This window comes from Heteronotia binoei, unplaced genomic scaffold, assembly GCF_032191835.1.
Source record: "Heteronotia binoei isolate CCM8104 ecotype False Entrance Well unplaced genomic scaffold, APGP_CSIRO_Hbin_v1 ptg000334l, whole genome shotgun sequence".
Classification (NCBI taxonomy): Eukaryota; Metazoa; Chordata; class Lepidosauria; order Squamata; family Gekkonidae; genus Heteronotia; species Heteronotia binoei.
The window spans coordinates 241,322-259,065 of NW_026800018.1; the positions used below are offsets into that span (position 1 = coordinate 241,322).

At 39.4% G+C, this 17,744-nt stretch overlaps 1 protein-coding gene across 1 annotated transcript in view; it reads right to left on the bottom strand.

The window, feature by feature from the left end:
* The window catches only part of LOC132590603 (zinc finger FYVE domain-containing protein 26-like), an 87,953-nt gene that overhangs the window by 38,881 nt on the left and 31,328 nt on the right, over positions 1 to 17,744 (bottom strand). Inside the window, exons 20-24 of the mRNA XM_060263558.1 lie at positions 16,712 to 17,451; positions 15,921 to 16,117; positions 14,631 to 14,735; positions 13,601 to 13,723; positions 2,307 to 2,483 (exon numbers count right to left, since the gene is read on the bottom strand). Coding sequence (XP_060119541.1) covers positions 2,307 to 2,483; positions 13,601 to 13,723; positions 14,631 to 14,735; positions 15,921 to 16,117; positions 16,712 to 17,451 — 1,342 coding nt within the window. The remainder of the gene's footprint in view (positions 1 to 2,306; positions 2,484 to 13,600; positions 13,724 to 14,630; positions 14,736 to 15,920; positions 16,118 to 16,711; positions 17,452 to 17,744) is intronic.

Consider the following 17,744-nt stretch of genomic DNA (forward strand, 5'->3'; position numbering starts at 1 on the left):
GCTGACCACAACACCCTAAGAAGTTAAAGAAGAAGAAAGCTGCTGTGTGCTGGACTTGTGCTTGAATCATGACACATATCCTTTCGGTCTTATACTGTGGGATTGGCTTTCATTATTTCTTTTCTTTCTTTTTTTCTTGGGGGTGTGTGTGTGGAAATAAACAACTTTATTAAAAGCTTTGTCAGTTGTACAAAAGTGGTACATTGAAAATTATAACATAGTTTCATCCTCCCACCCACCTCTGTTCCCTTCCATGTTTCGCATAGCTTTCAAACTGACTCAACTACAAGTGTAGTCAGTAAATTGTGTACGCCCATGGTATTTCCTCCTTTTCATACTAAGCGTTTAAACTAGAAGAAAAAATCTCTTTAAAGTGCAAGAACTGTTGTGCAAATTTTTAGTGGAGGTTCAAAATGACTGGCTTGTAGCTGCAATCAGTACGTGAATAATTCTTTATAAATCTTACTTTTACTAGAAGAACAGGTATAGGCTGGATCTGAGTCCAGCTTTTCAAGAAGCAGATGCCAAACTGCAAAAAAGTTCTCAAATGCTTGGTAGGGGTCTTTAAGGTCGATGTCAACCATTATCTTTTCCATAATGTGGTCCCAGATTTTGGAAATCTAAGAGTCTAATAGCAGAGGGGTGGAGCGTTTCCAGTTTTGGGCTATGATAGTCTTAGAAGCTGTCAGAAGGTGACTTATTAGTGATTTTAACGGTGAAGAAACCAATACATTATAGCAGCCCCGTGGCACAGAGTGGTAAAGCTGCAGTACTGCAGTCTGAGCTTAAGGAAATCACAAATTTGGTAAAATGAGTACCTCGCTTGCTGGGGAGAAAGTGTAGATGACTGGGGAAGGCAATGGCAAACCACCTTGTAAAAAGTCTGCCATGAGAACGTCATGATGCAACGTCACCCCAGAGTCGGAAACAACTGGTGCTTGAACAGGGGACTATCTTTACCTTTTTAACTGATACATTAGACCAGTTATTGAGCAGAATGAGATCAGGTCTGTCTGGAATAGAAAAATTTGTGATCTCCTTCATTTGAGCTAGGACGGATTTCCAAAAGGCTGTAACCACCAGACAACTCTGCCAACAGTGTAGATACGACGCCTGAATCCCACAGTTACGCCAACAGAAAGGAGAGTAAGAAGGAGAGGAATGAGATAAACTAAGTGGAGTAAAGTACCACCTTGCCAAAACCTTGTAATTCTGCTGGGATACATTAATTGATTCAGAGAAAGTAGCCTCTAATGTCCAGATGGAATCCCACTGCTCTTGTGTAATAGTTATATTATAGTCCCTATGCTAGAGCTTGGAGAAGGATGGAAGGGAATGACAGCTCTTGAGTGATAAAATGCGGTAAATGCAAAATATTAAACCTTGTATTTTGTTTTTAGACTACAGACTCGAACTCAGTTGGTGGGAATGAGAGGGCATCACGAAGTTTGGGGTTTTGTACAAGGTGATGAACCTGGAAGTATTCAAACCAAAGGGACGGTGTGTGAAGTTTCTTGTCAAGCCAATCTTTGGCTAGGATGATCTTGTTTTTGGACAGGATATCAAATCGGTAGATTAGGGAGTTGCGTTTCCAGTGGAAAAAAGTATTCAGAAGTTGAGCTTGGGGGAACCATGGTTGGCTCATAAAAGTTGATAGGATCGAGATGTCAGGAACCAACCCATGCCTTACCTGGTCCCAGACATGCAGTGTGGCCTTAATGAATGGGTTTATAATTTGCCAACAAGGTGTTTCTGACTTCCGAAGCCAAAGAAATTCGTAGTATCTCTTGGGGGCATATGGACCTCCTCTATTATGGTCCATTCAGGCGAGGGCCACATATAAAGTGTTTTAACTATGGTCGCCAAAACTGAGGCTTTGTAGTATAGCTGGAAGTCTGGACAAGCCAGTCCACCTTTAATTTTAGGTCCACAGATGGTAGAGAGTTTAATTCTTGCTTTCTTGTACAACCATATAAACTGGGTTAGATCTGCTTGCCACTTTTTGACTAGAGAAGGGGATAGTACTATGAGAAGGGCCCTAAATAAGTACAAAAATGTGGGGATTTCATTATTTCTGAGGGTTTCTTGCATTGGCTACTGTACTGGTTATGAGGAAGCAAATTTAGGAATACAGTTACACAAGGAAAAACATTCAACAGTGTGGTAAGCCAGGAGGTCAAACAGTCTGAGGTTCTTATGAGGTTTTTGTAGAAACCCAGTATCAGCACCCATCTTTTTGGAACATAAACTCTATTATACTAAAACTAAAATTCAGCAATACTGCTCAGAACTTGGCTCCTGCTTACCTTTGATCCTATGTAGAGTGCCTGAATTTCATTGTGGCGCATTGCTGTTAAGTGCTTGTAGAAATATGTTGTGAGGTAATCTGCAAGAAAGTGAGAAGCTGCCAAGCTGGGATGTTTATCAAGACACTGTTCACTTATGACAAGTTGAATGTCTGGTTCTTCTATTCTTTGTAAGAGCTGTAAAAAGATTAAAATTGCAGAGATTCAGTTGAGACATTAAAATACTAAAGGAATAGCATATTAGAAGTCTAAGGTACTTCAAGGCTCTGAACATACTTCAGTATCTTCTACTGTAAAGTAGCAGCAGACACTACAAAGAAAACGTAATCCACCAATTTCTAGCATGATGCCATCTGCAGTTAATACTGGACATTTGTCTGAAGTATTTTAAAAACAGGAATCCTCAAAAAGCAAACAAACAAAATTAACAAAAATGTTTGATTTAACATGTCCCATAGTTTACCATCCAGTAACAATTAATTTCACAAGCAGCACTTCATTCAGATGCCTATGTGTCTTATAAATTGCTTAGATGTTTTCGTCATGAAATAAGAACATAAGAGAAGCCATGATGGATCAGGCCAACGGCCATCCAGTCCAACACTGCATCACACAGTGGCCAATACACACACACACTGTGGCTAATAGCCACTGATGGACCTCTGCTCCATATTTTTATCTAACCCCCTCTTGAAGCTAGCTATGCTTGTAGCCGCCACCACCTCCTATGGCAGTGAATTCTACATGTTAATCACCCTTTGGGTGAAGAAGTACTTCCTTCTATCCATTTTAACCTGACTGCTCAGCAATTTCATTGAATGCCCACGAGTTCTTATATTGTGAGAAAGGGAGAAAAGTACTTCTTTCTCTACTTTCTCCATCCCATCCATAATCTTGTAAACCTCTATCATGTCACCCAGCAGTCGACTTTTCTCCAAGCTAAAGAGCCCCAAGCGTTTTAACCTTTGTTCATAGGGAAAGTGTTCCAACCCTTTAATCATTCTAGTTGCCCTTTTCTGCACTTTTCCCAGTGCTATAATATTCTTTTGGAGGTGTGGTGACCAGAATTGCACACAGTATTCCAATTAAGACCACACCATCGATTTATACAGGGGCATTATGATACTGGTTGATTTGTTTTCAATTCCCTTCCTAATAATTCCCAGCATGGCGTTGGCCTTTTTTATTGCAATCGCATACTGTCTCGACATTTTCAGTGAGTTATCTACTATGACCCCAAAATCTCTCTCTTGGTCAGTCTCTGCCAGTTCACACCCCATCAACTTGTATTTGTAGCTGGGATTTTTGGCCCCAATGTGCATTACTTTGCACTTGGCCACATTGAACCTCATCTACCACATTGACGCCCACTCACCCAGCCTCAACAGATCCCTTTGGAGTGCCTCACAATCCTCTCTGGTTCTCACCACCCTGAACAATTTAGTGTCATCTGCAAACTTGGCCACTTCACTGCTTACTCCCAACTCCAAATCATCTATGAACAAGTTAAAGAGCATGGGACCCAGTACCGAGCCCTGAGGCACCCCACTGCTTACCGTCCTCCACTGCGAAGACTGCTCATTTATACTCACTCTCTGCTTCCTATTAATTAGACAGCTTTTGATCCACAAGAGGACCTGTCCTTTTACTCCATGACTCTCGAGCTTACTAAGGAGCCTTTGATGAGGAACTTTATCAAAAGCTTTCTGGAAGTCAAGGTAAACAACTTCTATTGGGTCTCCTTTGTCCACGTTTGTTCAGCCCCTCAAAGAAATGTAACATGTTAGTGAGGCAAGATCTTCCCTTACAGAACCCATCCTGAGTCTTCCTCAATAACTTGTGTTCATCAATGTGCCTACTCATTCTGTCCTTGATAATGGTTTCTACCAACTTTCCCAGTATTGAATTCAGACTGACTAGCCTGTAATTTCCCGGATCTCCTCTGGAACCCTTTCTAAAGATGGGGGAGACATTTGCTACCTTCCAGTCCTCAGGAATGGCGGCAGATTTCAATCAAAGATTACATATTTTTGTCAGGAGATCCACAAGTTCAACTTTGAGTTCTTTCAGAACTCTCGGATGTGTGCCATCCGGACCCGGTGACTTATTAGTTTTTAATTCGTCTATGAGTTGTAGGACCTCCTCACTTGTCACCTCAATCTGACTCAGGTCTTTCAACACCCCTTCCAAAATAAGTCATTCTGGAGCAGGCAAACACTTCTCATCTTCCACAGTGAAGATGGAGGTAAAAAATGCATTCAGCTTCTCAGCCATTTCCCTATCCTTCTTCAGTAATCCTTTTACCCCTTGGTCATCCAAGGGCCCCACTGCCTCCCTGGCTGGTTTCCTACTTCTAATATATTTGAAGAAATTTTTATTGTTGGTCTTTATGTTTTTTGCAATATGCTCCTCATAGTCCCTTTTTGCCTGCCTGATCACAGTCTTGCATTTGATTTGCCACAGCCTGTGTTCCCTTTTACTAATCTCACTTGGACTGGTTTTCCACCGCTTAAAGAAGTCCTTCTTACCTTTTACAGCTTCCATTACTTTGTTTGTTAACCATGCAGGCCTTTTCTTATGCCTGTTTGTGCCTTTCCTAACTTGTGGTATGTATTTTATCTGAGCTTCTAGGATTATAGTTTTAAATAGTGTCCAAGCTTCCCCAAGGGTTTTGACCGTATGTACCTTTCCTTTCAGTTTCCTCCTCACATGCCTCCTCATCTCAGTGTATTTACCCCTTTTAAAGTTCAACTTATATACCGCCTCTAACCCACATCAATCTTCAATTAGTAATTATTTAAGAGATATCAACTTTGGCTCCAAACTGGGCTTCCGGTCACGTGATGGAGTGAGTAAGCAGTCTCCGGCTGTCGCTCCGGCAAACTTTCAAGAGAAACCCGTTATTTAGGAAATATAGCTCCTCGCCGCGTGCTTGCAATTGAGATTATATATAAGATGAATTACTAAGTAACTGGAAAGCGAGAAAACGCGGGGGTTAACGAGCTATTTATCATTCTTCTGATAAGTGGTCTTACAAACAGAAACCTGCTGCTGCGGTGTGGGAAAGCGCTTATGTCAGCTTCCCACAGGAAAAGAAAGAAGCAAACCACGGATAAAAATGCTGTAACGGAGGAGGAGGAAGGAGAGGAATTACAAGGAGCCGTGGCAGAAGCCTCTGCAGCAACAGCAGCAACAGCAGGAGAAGGTACGAGCATGTCCCAGACAACCCCGGCATCCCCTCCAACACTGGAGACAATGGCGGCGACATTAAATGAGCTGGTGTCAAAAATGACGCAGGTGGTGGCATGCTTGCAGACGCTCACCCCACTCCCAGAAATGGTGCAAAAATTGCAAGACTCTGCAACAAATACCCAAGCCTTATTACAGCAACATGTAACAAAAATAGCTGACATGGAAAAAAGCCTAACAGAACAACAAAAAACTATGGAAGAAACAGGCACTCGGGTGGAGGCACTTGAAGCCTGGCAACGCAGATACAATCTACGTGTCGTTGGAATGGAGGTACCTAACATTGGGGGGAAGGAACTAATTACTCATGTTGAGAACGTGTTTAGGAAGGAGTTAAAGATGCCGGGGGATTACCAGTTCGACATACGGGAGATACATAAATGGAATCGCCCCCAACGTAATGGCCCCCCATTAACTATACTGGTGGTTGTTTTTTTAAGAACAGCTAACAGAGATGAGGTTCTTCACGCCGGTAGAGCAATTGCCTCTGCCCCTGGAACTATTACTAAGATGACTATTTCCTCAGATTACAGTCCGGCAAGATTAAAAAAATGGCTGGCTTATAAAGAAACAAAGAGAATGGCACGCGAGAGAAGCTTACAGTGCTTTGTTCGTTATCCTGCAGTGTGTATTATAATTAAAGACAGCATTAGGCACTCTTTTCAAACTCCCCGTGCGGCGGAGGAATTCCTGCAGAAACTGCCTCTACCAGAGAAAACTTTGCCTTCCAGGATGGACACTTAGCACTGTTGAAAGACTAGATGGCCGGGTAATAGTACGGAGTTTGTTGCAGATGGCGATGGTTAAGGAACAGCCTGGGTAGACCGGATCAAATTACAGCTGGTGTGTGGGTGGGGGGGGGGGGGTGAGGGAGTAAAGTGTATTCAGTACTATATCTTTCTGTTGTGGACATATTGTAGAAGTGTTACCTAATGAGGGAATAAGTAGTGCTTAGAGTGTATTTAGAATTATTATGAGGAAATTAAGAAATAGAAAGTTTAAAAAAAAAATCACCTACATATATATAAGTGAATAATACATTAGTATAGATAGGGTTTGGAGGGGAAGGGGTATTTTTTTTTTATTTTTTTGCCTTCTTTTTTCTTTTCTGTCTTTACAAATTATAGAATTATGTATAATGAAGTAAAGTGATAGAGATATAAATAGGATGGTATAATTATCTAGATACCCCTGAGAGTTAGGATATGGAGTGAGGTTCGAATTAAAGAGCACGTTTGACCTGTGGGAGCCTATAGTGTGGGTGAGGGTAAAGATGGGTGGTGGGTCACATATGTCACATTTCGCTATACCGAGACAATGTTATAATTACAAGCTTATGTGCCCAAATGCTTAAATTATTATCTTTAAATGTTAGGGGAATGCGCTCCCCAAAAAAACGTGTTATGATAGCAGCCTTACCACAAATGGAAACTATAGATATTCGGATGTTCCAGGAAACGCATCTGGTCACAGGGGAAGAAAAATGGCTTAAGAGAAAACAAACAGACCAGGTATTCATGACAAGCTATTGCACTAACGCTAGAGGGGTTGCTATTGTAATAGGTGAGAAAGTTGGGTTTGTAAAAGAACATGTGGAGATAGATAAAGATGGGCGGTTTGTAATAGTAGAAGGGTATGCCCAAGGACAGAGGATCATTCTGATCAATATATATGGGCCGAACATGGAGGACCCAGACATTTTTCATAAAATATTCGGATATTTGTTAGGAAAATCATATATGTTTCTCTATATGGCTGGTGATTTTAACGTAACCTTAGATCTTGTCCTAGATCAAAGCAGGCCTTAGGAGTAATAGAGAAGCAATATTAAGTGCTATGAAGGAATTGAATTTAATAGATCCTTGGCGAGAAACCCATAAAAATATGAAAGCGTTTTCATATTACTCCCCAAGGCATAACACGGCAAGTCGTATAGACTTTTTTTTTATTCCTAAAGTATTGAGAGGTATGGTAGAGAAGTGTGAGATTGTTCCCAGCTCCTTCTTAGATCATAATATGATTATTTTGGAAATGGAAACCAACAAACAATTTAAAAGTCAGGCAATATGGCGGTTTAATAATCAGCTATTGAATGATGAACAATTTTGCTTACAATTCATAAGGGAACTACAACACTTTTGGGAGTTGAATGAAGGTACAGTATCAAGCTACATTACATTGTGGGAAGCCTTAAAGGTAACCTTGAGAGGTTGGATTATTGCCTACTCTGCTTTTAAAAAGAAAGAAGCAGCAAACAGAGAGGTAACTCTGGAGGCACAACTGAATAACCTTTGGGAAGTTATGTACCAAGCCCCAACTATTAATCAATATAGGAAGATTCAGCAGGTCAGTTTAGAGTTGAATACCCTCAGAACTTATAAGGCATCAAGCATTCTGTTTAACATGAAACAGACAAGGTGGGAATTAGCAGAGAAACCTAGTCGCATATTGGTGGCTCAGCTGAAAAAACAGATAGAAAGTAACTGGGTACCACAGATTATTGACGCACAAGGCCAGATTTATAAAACCCCCTCAACAATAGCAGAGCAGTTTTAAAACTACTATGCAGAGCTTTATAAAGCCCCAATGCCAATAAATGAGCAGAATCTTAATCAATTTTTACAACATATAACAATCCCTAGACTTTCACAGGAACAACAACAAGTGCTGAACACCCCAATTTCGTTAGCAGAAATTAAGTTTGCGATTAGCGCACTGGCCCCAGGGACCTCCCCGGGGCCCGATGGGTTCACGACTAACTTGTACATAAAATTTAGTGATATACTAGCTCCAAAACTCCTCAAATTATATACATATTGGATTCATGTGAATCAACCTGGAAATCACCTGGGTGATGCATTAATAGCGCTCATTTTAAAACCTGGGAAAGAATCTTCAAAATGTACAAACTACAGACCAATCTCATTGTTGAATGTAGATTTAAAAATTGTTGCTACTATTTTGGCAACGAGGTTGCAAGGTGTCATCCCTACGCTGATTCATCGCGACCAGGCAGGTTTTATTAAAAATAGGCAAGGTACTAATAATATTAGGTTAGTTACGGATTTGATTAGTTTATATAATGATACTCAGGAGCAAATGGCAATCCTGTCCCTAGATGCTGAAAAAGCATTTGATCAAATCCCTAGGGATTATATGATAGCTATAATGGAACAAATGGCTATTCCAAATTATTTTTATTAACTGGGTTCGGGTATTATATCATGACCCTACCTCGCGAATAAAAGTTAATGGTGCGATATCTAAGGTGATTTCACTGCAAAAAGGAGTGCGACAGGGCTGTCCGCTCTCACCACTTCTATTTGATCTTGCCCTAGAACCACTAGCCTTAGCAATTAGACAGAATGGGTTGATTCAGGGTTTTAAGTTTAGGGAGTACCAATATAAAATCTTGCTATACGCAGATGACATTTTATTAATGCTTACTAACATAGAAAAGTCACTGCGGATAACTATGGAAATTATAAACCAATTTGGTAAAGTGGCAGGGTACAAAATTAATTGGAATAAATCAGAGCTATTGCAAATTGGTAAGGGAACCCCATTATCACAAGAAATTAGTGTGCAATTTCAAATTAAATCGGAAAGTTTAAAATACCTGGGTATACAGATCCCGAAGGATGTTAAGAAGTTTGTTCAAATTAACATGGAAAATATACTGTCTGCTGTGGAGATGGACTTGCAACGATGGGGACAGCTACCACTGTCATTATGGGGCAGGATTAATGCTTTAAAAATGAATGTCCTCCCGCGTCTGTTTTATATAGTTAGGCGTTTACATGTGGTAATTAACGCTTACTGGTTTAGGAGAATTGATAAGTTAATTAGAATGTTTTTATGGGGTGCAGGAAGTGTGAAAATTTCTTTAAAGAGATTACAGATTCCGATTTCAGAGGGCGGTTTTGGGCTGCCAGATTTACAGTTATATCACTGGACATATATGATATCTATGATTAAGCATTGGCGAACTGGATTACCCGAAATAAGTTGGGGTGAATTGGAAACTGCGGCTATTAATCCAATATTGGGTTGGCAAGCTCTGGGGTCTCAGTTTGTAAATAGGGACAATGAAATACCAATTGCAATTGTTGCGACTAGGACGGCCTGGGAAAGATTAAGTGCTAGATTACAGTTTGAAAGATTTTCACATGAAAAAATGACATTGTGGGACAATCCTTTAGTAAAAATTGGGGGTCAGAAAATTAAATGGAAGCAATGGATGTATGCCAGTATACTTACATTAGATCAAATTAAAAATTCTCAGGATGAGTTTCTAGCTAATCAGGAATTTTTGCAGAAATTTAATTTGAAGAATAACCAGCTTTGGTGTTATTATCAACTGAAACATTTATTAAGAGCGCAATATGGACCAGATGCACTGGCTGCTCCAGAGTGTCCAGAGATACTACAGGCAGTAATTGATAAAATACATGAACAGGATGGTCGGAAAAAGATTTATAATAAGCTGTTAATAAAAAATGTACATGAGCTGGTTGAATTAAGACATAAATGGAATGTGGAGCTGAATAGCGCCTTATTGCCACAGCAATGGAAAGCGATTTGTCAAAATGTAAAGAAAACGGCATTTGAACTAAGATTAATATTAATACATCAAAAGATTATTTTTAGAACTTATTGGACACCGATGCGGCTTTATAAACGTGGTATGAAACCGAATTCGAGATGCTGGCGCTGTAATAACTTAGAGGCAGACATAAAACACATGTTATATGAATGCCCAATATTATCAGAATTTTGGTATCAGATTACTCGATATGTTAAACGTGTGTTGAACCTACAGTGTCGGTTTCCTTTGACATTATATATTTTAAATTATGTTCCGGCACTGTGGGGGTTAACAAGGGAACAGAAAATGTTGTTATGTCGGGCAATGATAACAGCTAAAAGAATCATTTTAAGACAATGGAAAGGTCCTTTTTCTGGCTCTCTGTTACAATGGAAAGATGAAATGTTACAACTGGCATGTCATGAAAAAGTATTTTGTGTACGACAAGGACAGGGGGCGAAATTCGAGCGAGTGTGGTCAGTTTTTGTTAATAGCATTTAGGATATGAGAAGGACAACTAAAGGTCTACGAATGGCGAAATGCACGAGGTGTGGAGAAAAGTGACACTGGGTGTTATATGTTGTATGTCTTAATATAGTGTAAAATAAATAAATAAATATAAAAAAAAAAAACCTTTGGCTCCAAACTGTCAGAGGAACATATTAAGTTCATGGACCAACCGATTACAGTTTTTGAGGTTCAACAAGTCATTGCCAACATGAAAAATAACAAAGCCCCGAGTAGAGATGGATTGCCTATTGCGTTGTTTAAGAAATTTTTGCCTTCTTTAATACAACCCTTAGTTGATACTTGCAATAAGGTTATGCAGAACAGGTGTATTCCAAACACATGGAAAGAGGTGAAGATTATCATTTTACACAAACCTGGTAAAGACAAATTGAACACAGCTTCTTATCGCCCAATATCCCTCTTAAATCATTATTTTAAATTTTTTTCATCAGTATTAGCAGCCAGACTCAATAAAATAATCTCCATTTATGTGCATCCTGACCAATCCGGGTTTATACTTAACAGATCAATTTCAGACAATATTAGAAAGTCACTCAATGTTATCCATTTTTGTAAACTTAAAAAAATTGATTCCATTTTATTGTCCCTGGATGCCGAAAAGGCTTTTGATAAAGTAGAAATCCCTTTCTTGAAAGCAACTTTACAACACATGGGCTTTGGTCCCAACTTTTTAAACTCTATTAATGCCCTCTACAATGAACCCAAAGCTTGTATTGCAGTGAATAACTGCAGGTCACCAGACTGGGTGCTTTCCAGGGGGACTAGACAAGGCTGCCCTCTCTCCCCTATTTTATTTGCTCTTTCCCTAGAACCCCTAGCTCATGCAATTAGGACCAACCCTCAAATTACTGGAATCCAAATCGGCCCCGACTGTCACAAACAGCCTATTTGCAGACGATGCAGTTTTTTACTGCTCTAATCCCTCTGAGTCACTGGCACAGTTAAAGAGCTCTATAGAAAAATTCAAACAAGTCTCAGGTTTTACTATAAACTTTGTCAAATCTGAAGTTTATCCTATATATCAGGCAAACTTGAATCCCATCTTAAGACCCAATATCCTTTTAAATGGATAACGTCAGTACTTAAGACACCTCGGCATAATGATTCCACTAGAACTTAAAGATATCTTTAAGGTCAATTTTGGCCCACTCATCACATCTATAAAAAACAATTTGAATACCTGGAACAAACTACACTTATCTTTGTTGGAAAAGGTGGAACAAATTAAAGTCTTTATAATGCCAAGGTTTTTATTTCTTTTTCAAAATTTGCCTATAGCCATTTCACATAAGGATTTCAAAAGATGGCAAAATCTTCTGCTAGACTATGCATGGGATCATAAAAAACATCGTGTGGCTTATCCAGTTCTCACAAAACCCTTAGACATGGGAGGTTTGGCTCTCCCTATTTTAGAAAATTACTACCTTGCAGCACAGTTGAGAAATATTGTTTATTATGCATCTCCCCTCAGAGACAGAGCATGGGTACATATTGAACAGTCATATCTTCTCCCCGACCAATTACATGAAACTATCTGGAACTCTTCCAAAGACAGACCGCACTATGTAACCTCTAATCCCTATCTTTCCCACACTTTGCAACTCTGGGATAAATACCATCATATACTTGTACCTGGAGTATCTCCCATAGCCTCTTTTTTAGGCCAATCATGGTTCCCTGCTGGCAGGGATGTTGGTTCCTTCTTATCGTGGAGGGGAAAAGGTATCTTTAGATTGTTGCAAGTATGCCAAAATAATAAAATGCTCTCACAAGATCAGTTGGTAAGACGTTATAATTTTTCTTCACATTGGCTGCAATATAATCAAATTCATCACTTCTTGCATAATCCAAACATTATCTCTTCAGTGTGTAGGCCTCTAAACGCGTTTGAAAAAGCTTTATCATCACACATACCCAAAGTAAAAAGGTTTAATAGCTATAATTTACAAGGCACTTAGTTATTCAAATTGGCAAAAGACTACAGCGATAAAAAACGCATGGAACAAAGATTGCAAAAATACGCTTTCGGAAGAAAGTTGGGTCAATATTTGGGCATCTAAACTACTTCACACAGTATCTTTAAATCTGAGACTATTGCAGTTTAAATTATATTCTAGATGGTACTGGACTCCTTTGCAATTGTACTATGCTAAGAAATCATCTAACCCATATTGTTGGAAAGGCTGTAAGCTAAGGGGTACGTTAGTGCATTGTTGGTGGGAATGTACACGAATTCAACATTTTTGGAAGCAGGTCATATCTATTACTGAAAAAATTGTACAGGTTAAGCTTCCTTTGACCCCAGAATCGATTCTGCTAAATAACTGGTCCACCAAAATGTACCTAGCACTAGAAAAGAAATCACTTCTTTACTTCTTTTTGCAGCTAAATTGTTATTAGCTAAAATGTGGAAATCTAAGGCAGTCCCCTCAATCCGTAAATGGTACTCAACGATATGGGATATAGTCGTGATGGATAAAATAGCATCAAATTTAGTTAAAATGGATTATTCTGAAAACAAGGAAGACACATTTCTAGAAAAATGGTTTGGTTTTTTTTAGTTTATACAATCTAATCAAATACCTGAGCTCAAAGTACCGCATAAGTACTTTGCTTCCTATTGCTTTCTATTAAGTGTGAATGAGTCTATATTTAACTGTAATCCTGCTTTTCTTTAACTAAATCAACTGTGCAATTGGTTTAATGTTGCCAACGAATGTAATCATTATAGTTGTTCTATTTGTTTACTAGTTTGTACTGGTTATTGTCATTAATAAGCTTGTCATGCATGTATACAAACAAAGATCTTCCCTTTTAGGGGATCTGACATTATGTGGTGTAAGCAGCTTGAAACTCATAGCTTTGGATGTAACTAGAATATTAAAACTCAATAAAGCTTATTTTAAATTTTAAAAAAAATGGTTACCAGCAAGGCCTTCTCCATGTCTCCCATCTCCAATAAGTGAAGGAGATGCTTCTGGTGAAGACTGATTAACTGATCTCTTGGAATAGGATACAGATTACCCCATTCTTCGCATAACTCATATTCCTAGGATAAAAACCAAAGTTTTTTAGTAATTCCATTTTGCTCAGTCAGCAAATATAAAAAAATCTATTAACCCAAACAATCTTCAGAAGAAAATCACATACAGAACCATCTCTTTAACACAAAGGTAACATCAACATATAATCTTGTTTAAATTTCCAGGTTTTTCTTACGATTTCCACATCTTCTCAGATGTGTTTGTTAATCTTTTGCTATCCTCCCTATCAAGCCTCAGATTCAGCAGGAGCTCACAGGAATGCAGCTCCTGAACCTTTCTGAGAGTTCCACCTCCTCCTTCCCACCTGGTCCACTGAATAGTTGGTGCAGCTGCATAACAATTCCTGGATGAGCTCCACCACCTATTTTTCTACAAAATAACCCCTGCTCCCTAACAGATATGTTCATACCTGCTAAACCAGATCTCTAAACAATGATTTTTCAGAGTTACATAATTAGTATTTCTTATAAACCATCCTTGCAGACACAAACATATGAACAGTACCCCACGACCATCTAGGTAAAAAACCAAACACAACCCAAATTGGCAGTTTTCATATAGCCATACAAAAAGTCCCCCTCTCAGCCATATTTCAACACATATATTGACAGCAGCCTATAAAATGTTAAATACAACTGAAGCATCTTATTTATCATTTCTCAAACATATTTTCCTTACAAAATATTAAAACAGGATAATCATTATTATTATTTTTTGCAAACCGGACTTCTCTATGTAATGTGACATATTTGAGACAGTTAAGTATCTTCTTCCTTGTACAGGCAATACTATTATGAATGCAAGTTTGGTTTTTGTTTTTATTCTGTAAACTTAACAAGCTGACTCTTCAATAGAGGGAAATTACTTGTCTACTCAACAAGGTAAGGAAAATAGTAAAAGAATTAGTCCTACCTTTGCCTCCAGATTCACACCCAGAACGGCCTGAGGATTATCAACACAAGCTATTTTGAGATCCTGCCAGTCAAGCCACACAGGGATGTCTTGTAGATTTAGGATCTAATGAAATAAATAAAATAGCTTTGTCATTAGTATGAGAAACGTCTGCAGTCCAGTAGCAATTTAGATACCAACAAGATTTTCAGGTTATAAGCTTTCACATATTCTATCGTCTATCTGACAAAAGGAGCTTGGACTCTCAAAAGCTTATACCTTGATAATTTTGTTTGTCTCTTAAAGGTGCTACTGGACTCAAATCTAAATTTGTTATTTCTGGCTTTACAAATTTTTAAACCATCTTAAATAAGAAGCTGTGCCATACAGAGCTCTGTGTTTAACATCTACCTGTCATATTACATGTTCATAAAAGGAGACTAGGGATGCGCACAAACTGCACATTTGCATTTTGGTTCATGGCTGAACCATGAACTGTACTGCAAACCAATATGCCAGTTTGTGAACTGAATCAGTTTGCATTGGTTCATGAGCCTTTAAAATTTAAACCCCTGCTTTCTGCTCCCTGTAGATTTTTGCAGGGAGCAAAAAGCAGGGGTTTTCAAACAGCTGAGTGCTCAGCTGTTTGAAACCCTGGCAGCAGAAAGCAGAGGTTTCCAAGCACCTGAGCAGCAGGGGCCACCACTCAGCTGTTTCGTTTGAATGGCTCTTAAACCAAACAGGTGTTTTTCATGAAGAGCAGAAAGCAGTTCATGAACATTACTTTGCAAATCACAAACAAGTTAAAATTTGTGACAAACCAGTTTGTGCCCATCTCTAAAGGGGACTAGTAGTCAATTGCGTTAGTTCAACAAATCTATGGACAGCTTTATGTTAGGAAACACCAATTGTGGGATAAGATTTCTGAATGTAAGAATTGTGAAGTGGGACAAAGCTTATGTGACAGCATGCAGTTCACATGCTTGTATAACTACTATGTAAGCTTAGTGAAACCACTGGAATTTATTTCCAAGTAATTATTTTACCCACCTACTCTGTACAGATTCTGAATGGCCTGTATCCATAAAATAGATCATCACCTGAGAATACTCGTCTCACATTAGAGTCAATTATTTCTACTTCCATTTAGACCACGAGGACCAGAAATGCTTGGGAGTTACCACCATCTCTTGAAGAAATATGGATTTTAAAATATCTTCCAAAAGCAAGTGAGGTTTAATTCATGGGGAAGGAAGATTCCACATTCACCAATGGAAAAGTGGCCAAGGTATCTCGGAAAAAAATATTTACCTTTTGGTAAACCTGAAGTTCTCTTGTCTTGCTCTGCAGATCAGATTTGAGTTCTTCAGACACCTCAGGATCACAGGTGCAGTAAGATAAAATGTCCAGACAAGCCTTCAGGGGCCACCTATCCAGACAACGCAAGGCCAGCCTGCTCCTCAGCATAGCATCCCTCACTCGGAACAGATGCTGCCAACCTTCCAGATCTGGAAAGCACAAAAGCCCAATTTCTGCACTCCGTACACTTCAGCTGCACAGTGTTAATCCAGCATCACAGAAACTAACTTCACACCAAAATATAGTGACAATAGCACTACTGTATACTTGCTCATTTTCCTGTCTTGATATTGGTGTTTGTCATATTTTATCCCAAAACTCTGTATTCTTTTAAAAAGTTCTATACCTCTCTTCTTCTCCCCCTCCCACTTTATGCCTCCAAGTCTGCTTTGGAGACATAACCTTTATATAGAGATCATTCCTATTAACCTCAGAGAGGATATTACCTCAACACAAATTGTGCATTAAGCTCAACCCAAAGAACTCACAAACTTCATTTTAATAGTCATTACATCTCCTCTAAATGTAACCTTCATTTTAATAGAGCCATTACACCCCCTAGCAACATAAAGTTAGTACTGTTAAAACCTTAAATAGTAAAATAAACTGTCACCGCACTCAAAACAAGTTGCAGTGAAGGGAGGACAGAACATGCTTTTTTTGTTTCTCCACAGAGATGAATGAAGCCCCTAGCTTGCAATTCACTCTTCAAGGTGTCATCTATAAGCGAAGAAAACATTTACCACTGGCAGCAGCACAACTCAGTACGGCATCCCTCACAGTAACCAGTTGTTCCATATCCTGGCAGTAGAGATCCAAGACCTTCAGGGCTCTGAGCCAGTTGCCTGCTGTGAGTGCTTGCTCAAAGATTTCCATTAACACTTCAACAGCTCTGACTGAATGCAATCCCATGAATAGCAAGGAGATGTAGGACTTGCCACAGAGACCACTGGCCAGCCTATTTCGCTCATCCGGAAGGTCCTCAAAGGGTTTGCTCATAGTGAGAAGAAAACTCTCCAAAAATGGGAATTCCTTTAGCAACACTTCACATTCCTTGGAAATCTGTTCCATGGACAAGGGAACTTCACGCTTGCCTCGGAACTCTATCCATGACAGGCTTGTTTTGGGGGCTCTCTGAACATCTGATGCACTCAGACAAGCCACGGTGGCTGTTAATGTTGACTGAGACTTCAAGAAAGAGAGGGAGGAAGCTGTGAGCATGTGCTGGTTCAGTTCAGCCAGCGAGGAAGAAGAATGGCTTGAAGTATCCTCAGAGTCCATGGCTGGATTGTGGACGGGTATCTCAACATCAGGCAAACAGTGATATGCATGGAGATGGGCTAAGCTGCTTATATTGGTCAAAAGGGATCTAGTCTGGCTGCTGTGCCTGGTATTACACAGAGGCAGTGCCGCACAGCAATAGTGAATTATCACTTGTTGAACATTTAAATTCAGTTCTTCTTTGGCCAGGAGCAGAGACACCCTGTAGGTTACAGAAATAGAACAGATATAACCAAGTAAGTTTAGTCCAAGGGCTGCAGTCAGTCTTATTCCCTCATATGCCCCTAATGCACACATAGTTGCCACATTCACTTTGTTTCCCTAACAAGCCATGCTGTAGCTGCGCAGTGAAACTTTTCAGGGAAATTAGGGGAAAGCCCTTTTAAGGGCAAGGGTGGGGGAAATCGGCTGCTCTATGCAGTTTTTAAAGTACAGCTCAGCTCCACTACCTCCTTGCTGTAGAAGGGAGAATCTATACACATCCTTCTCCTGAGC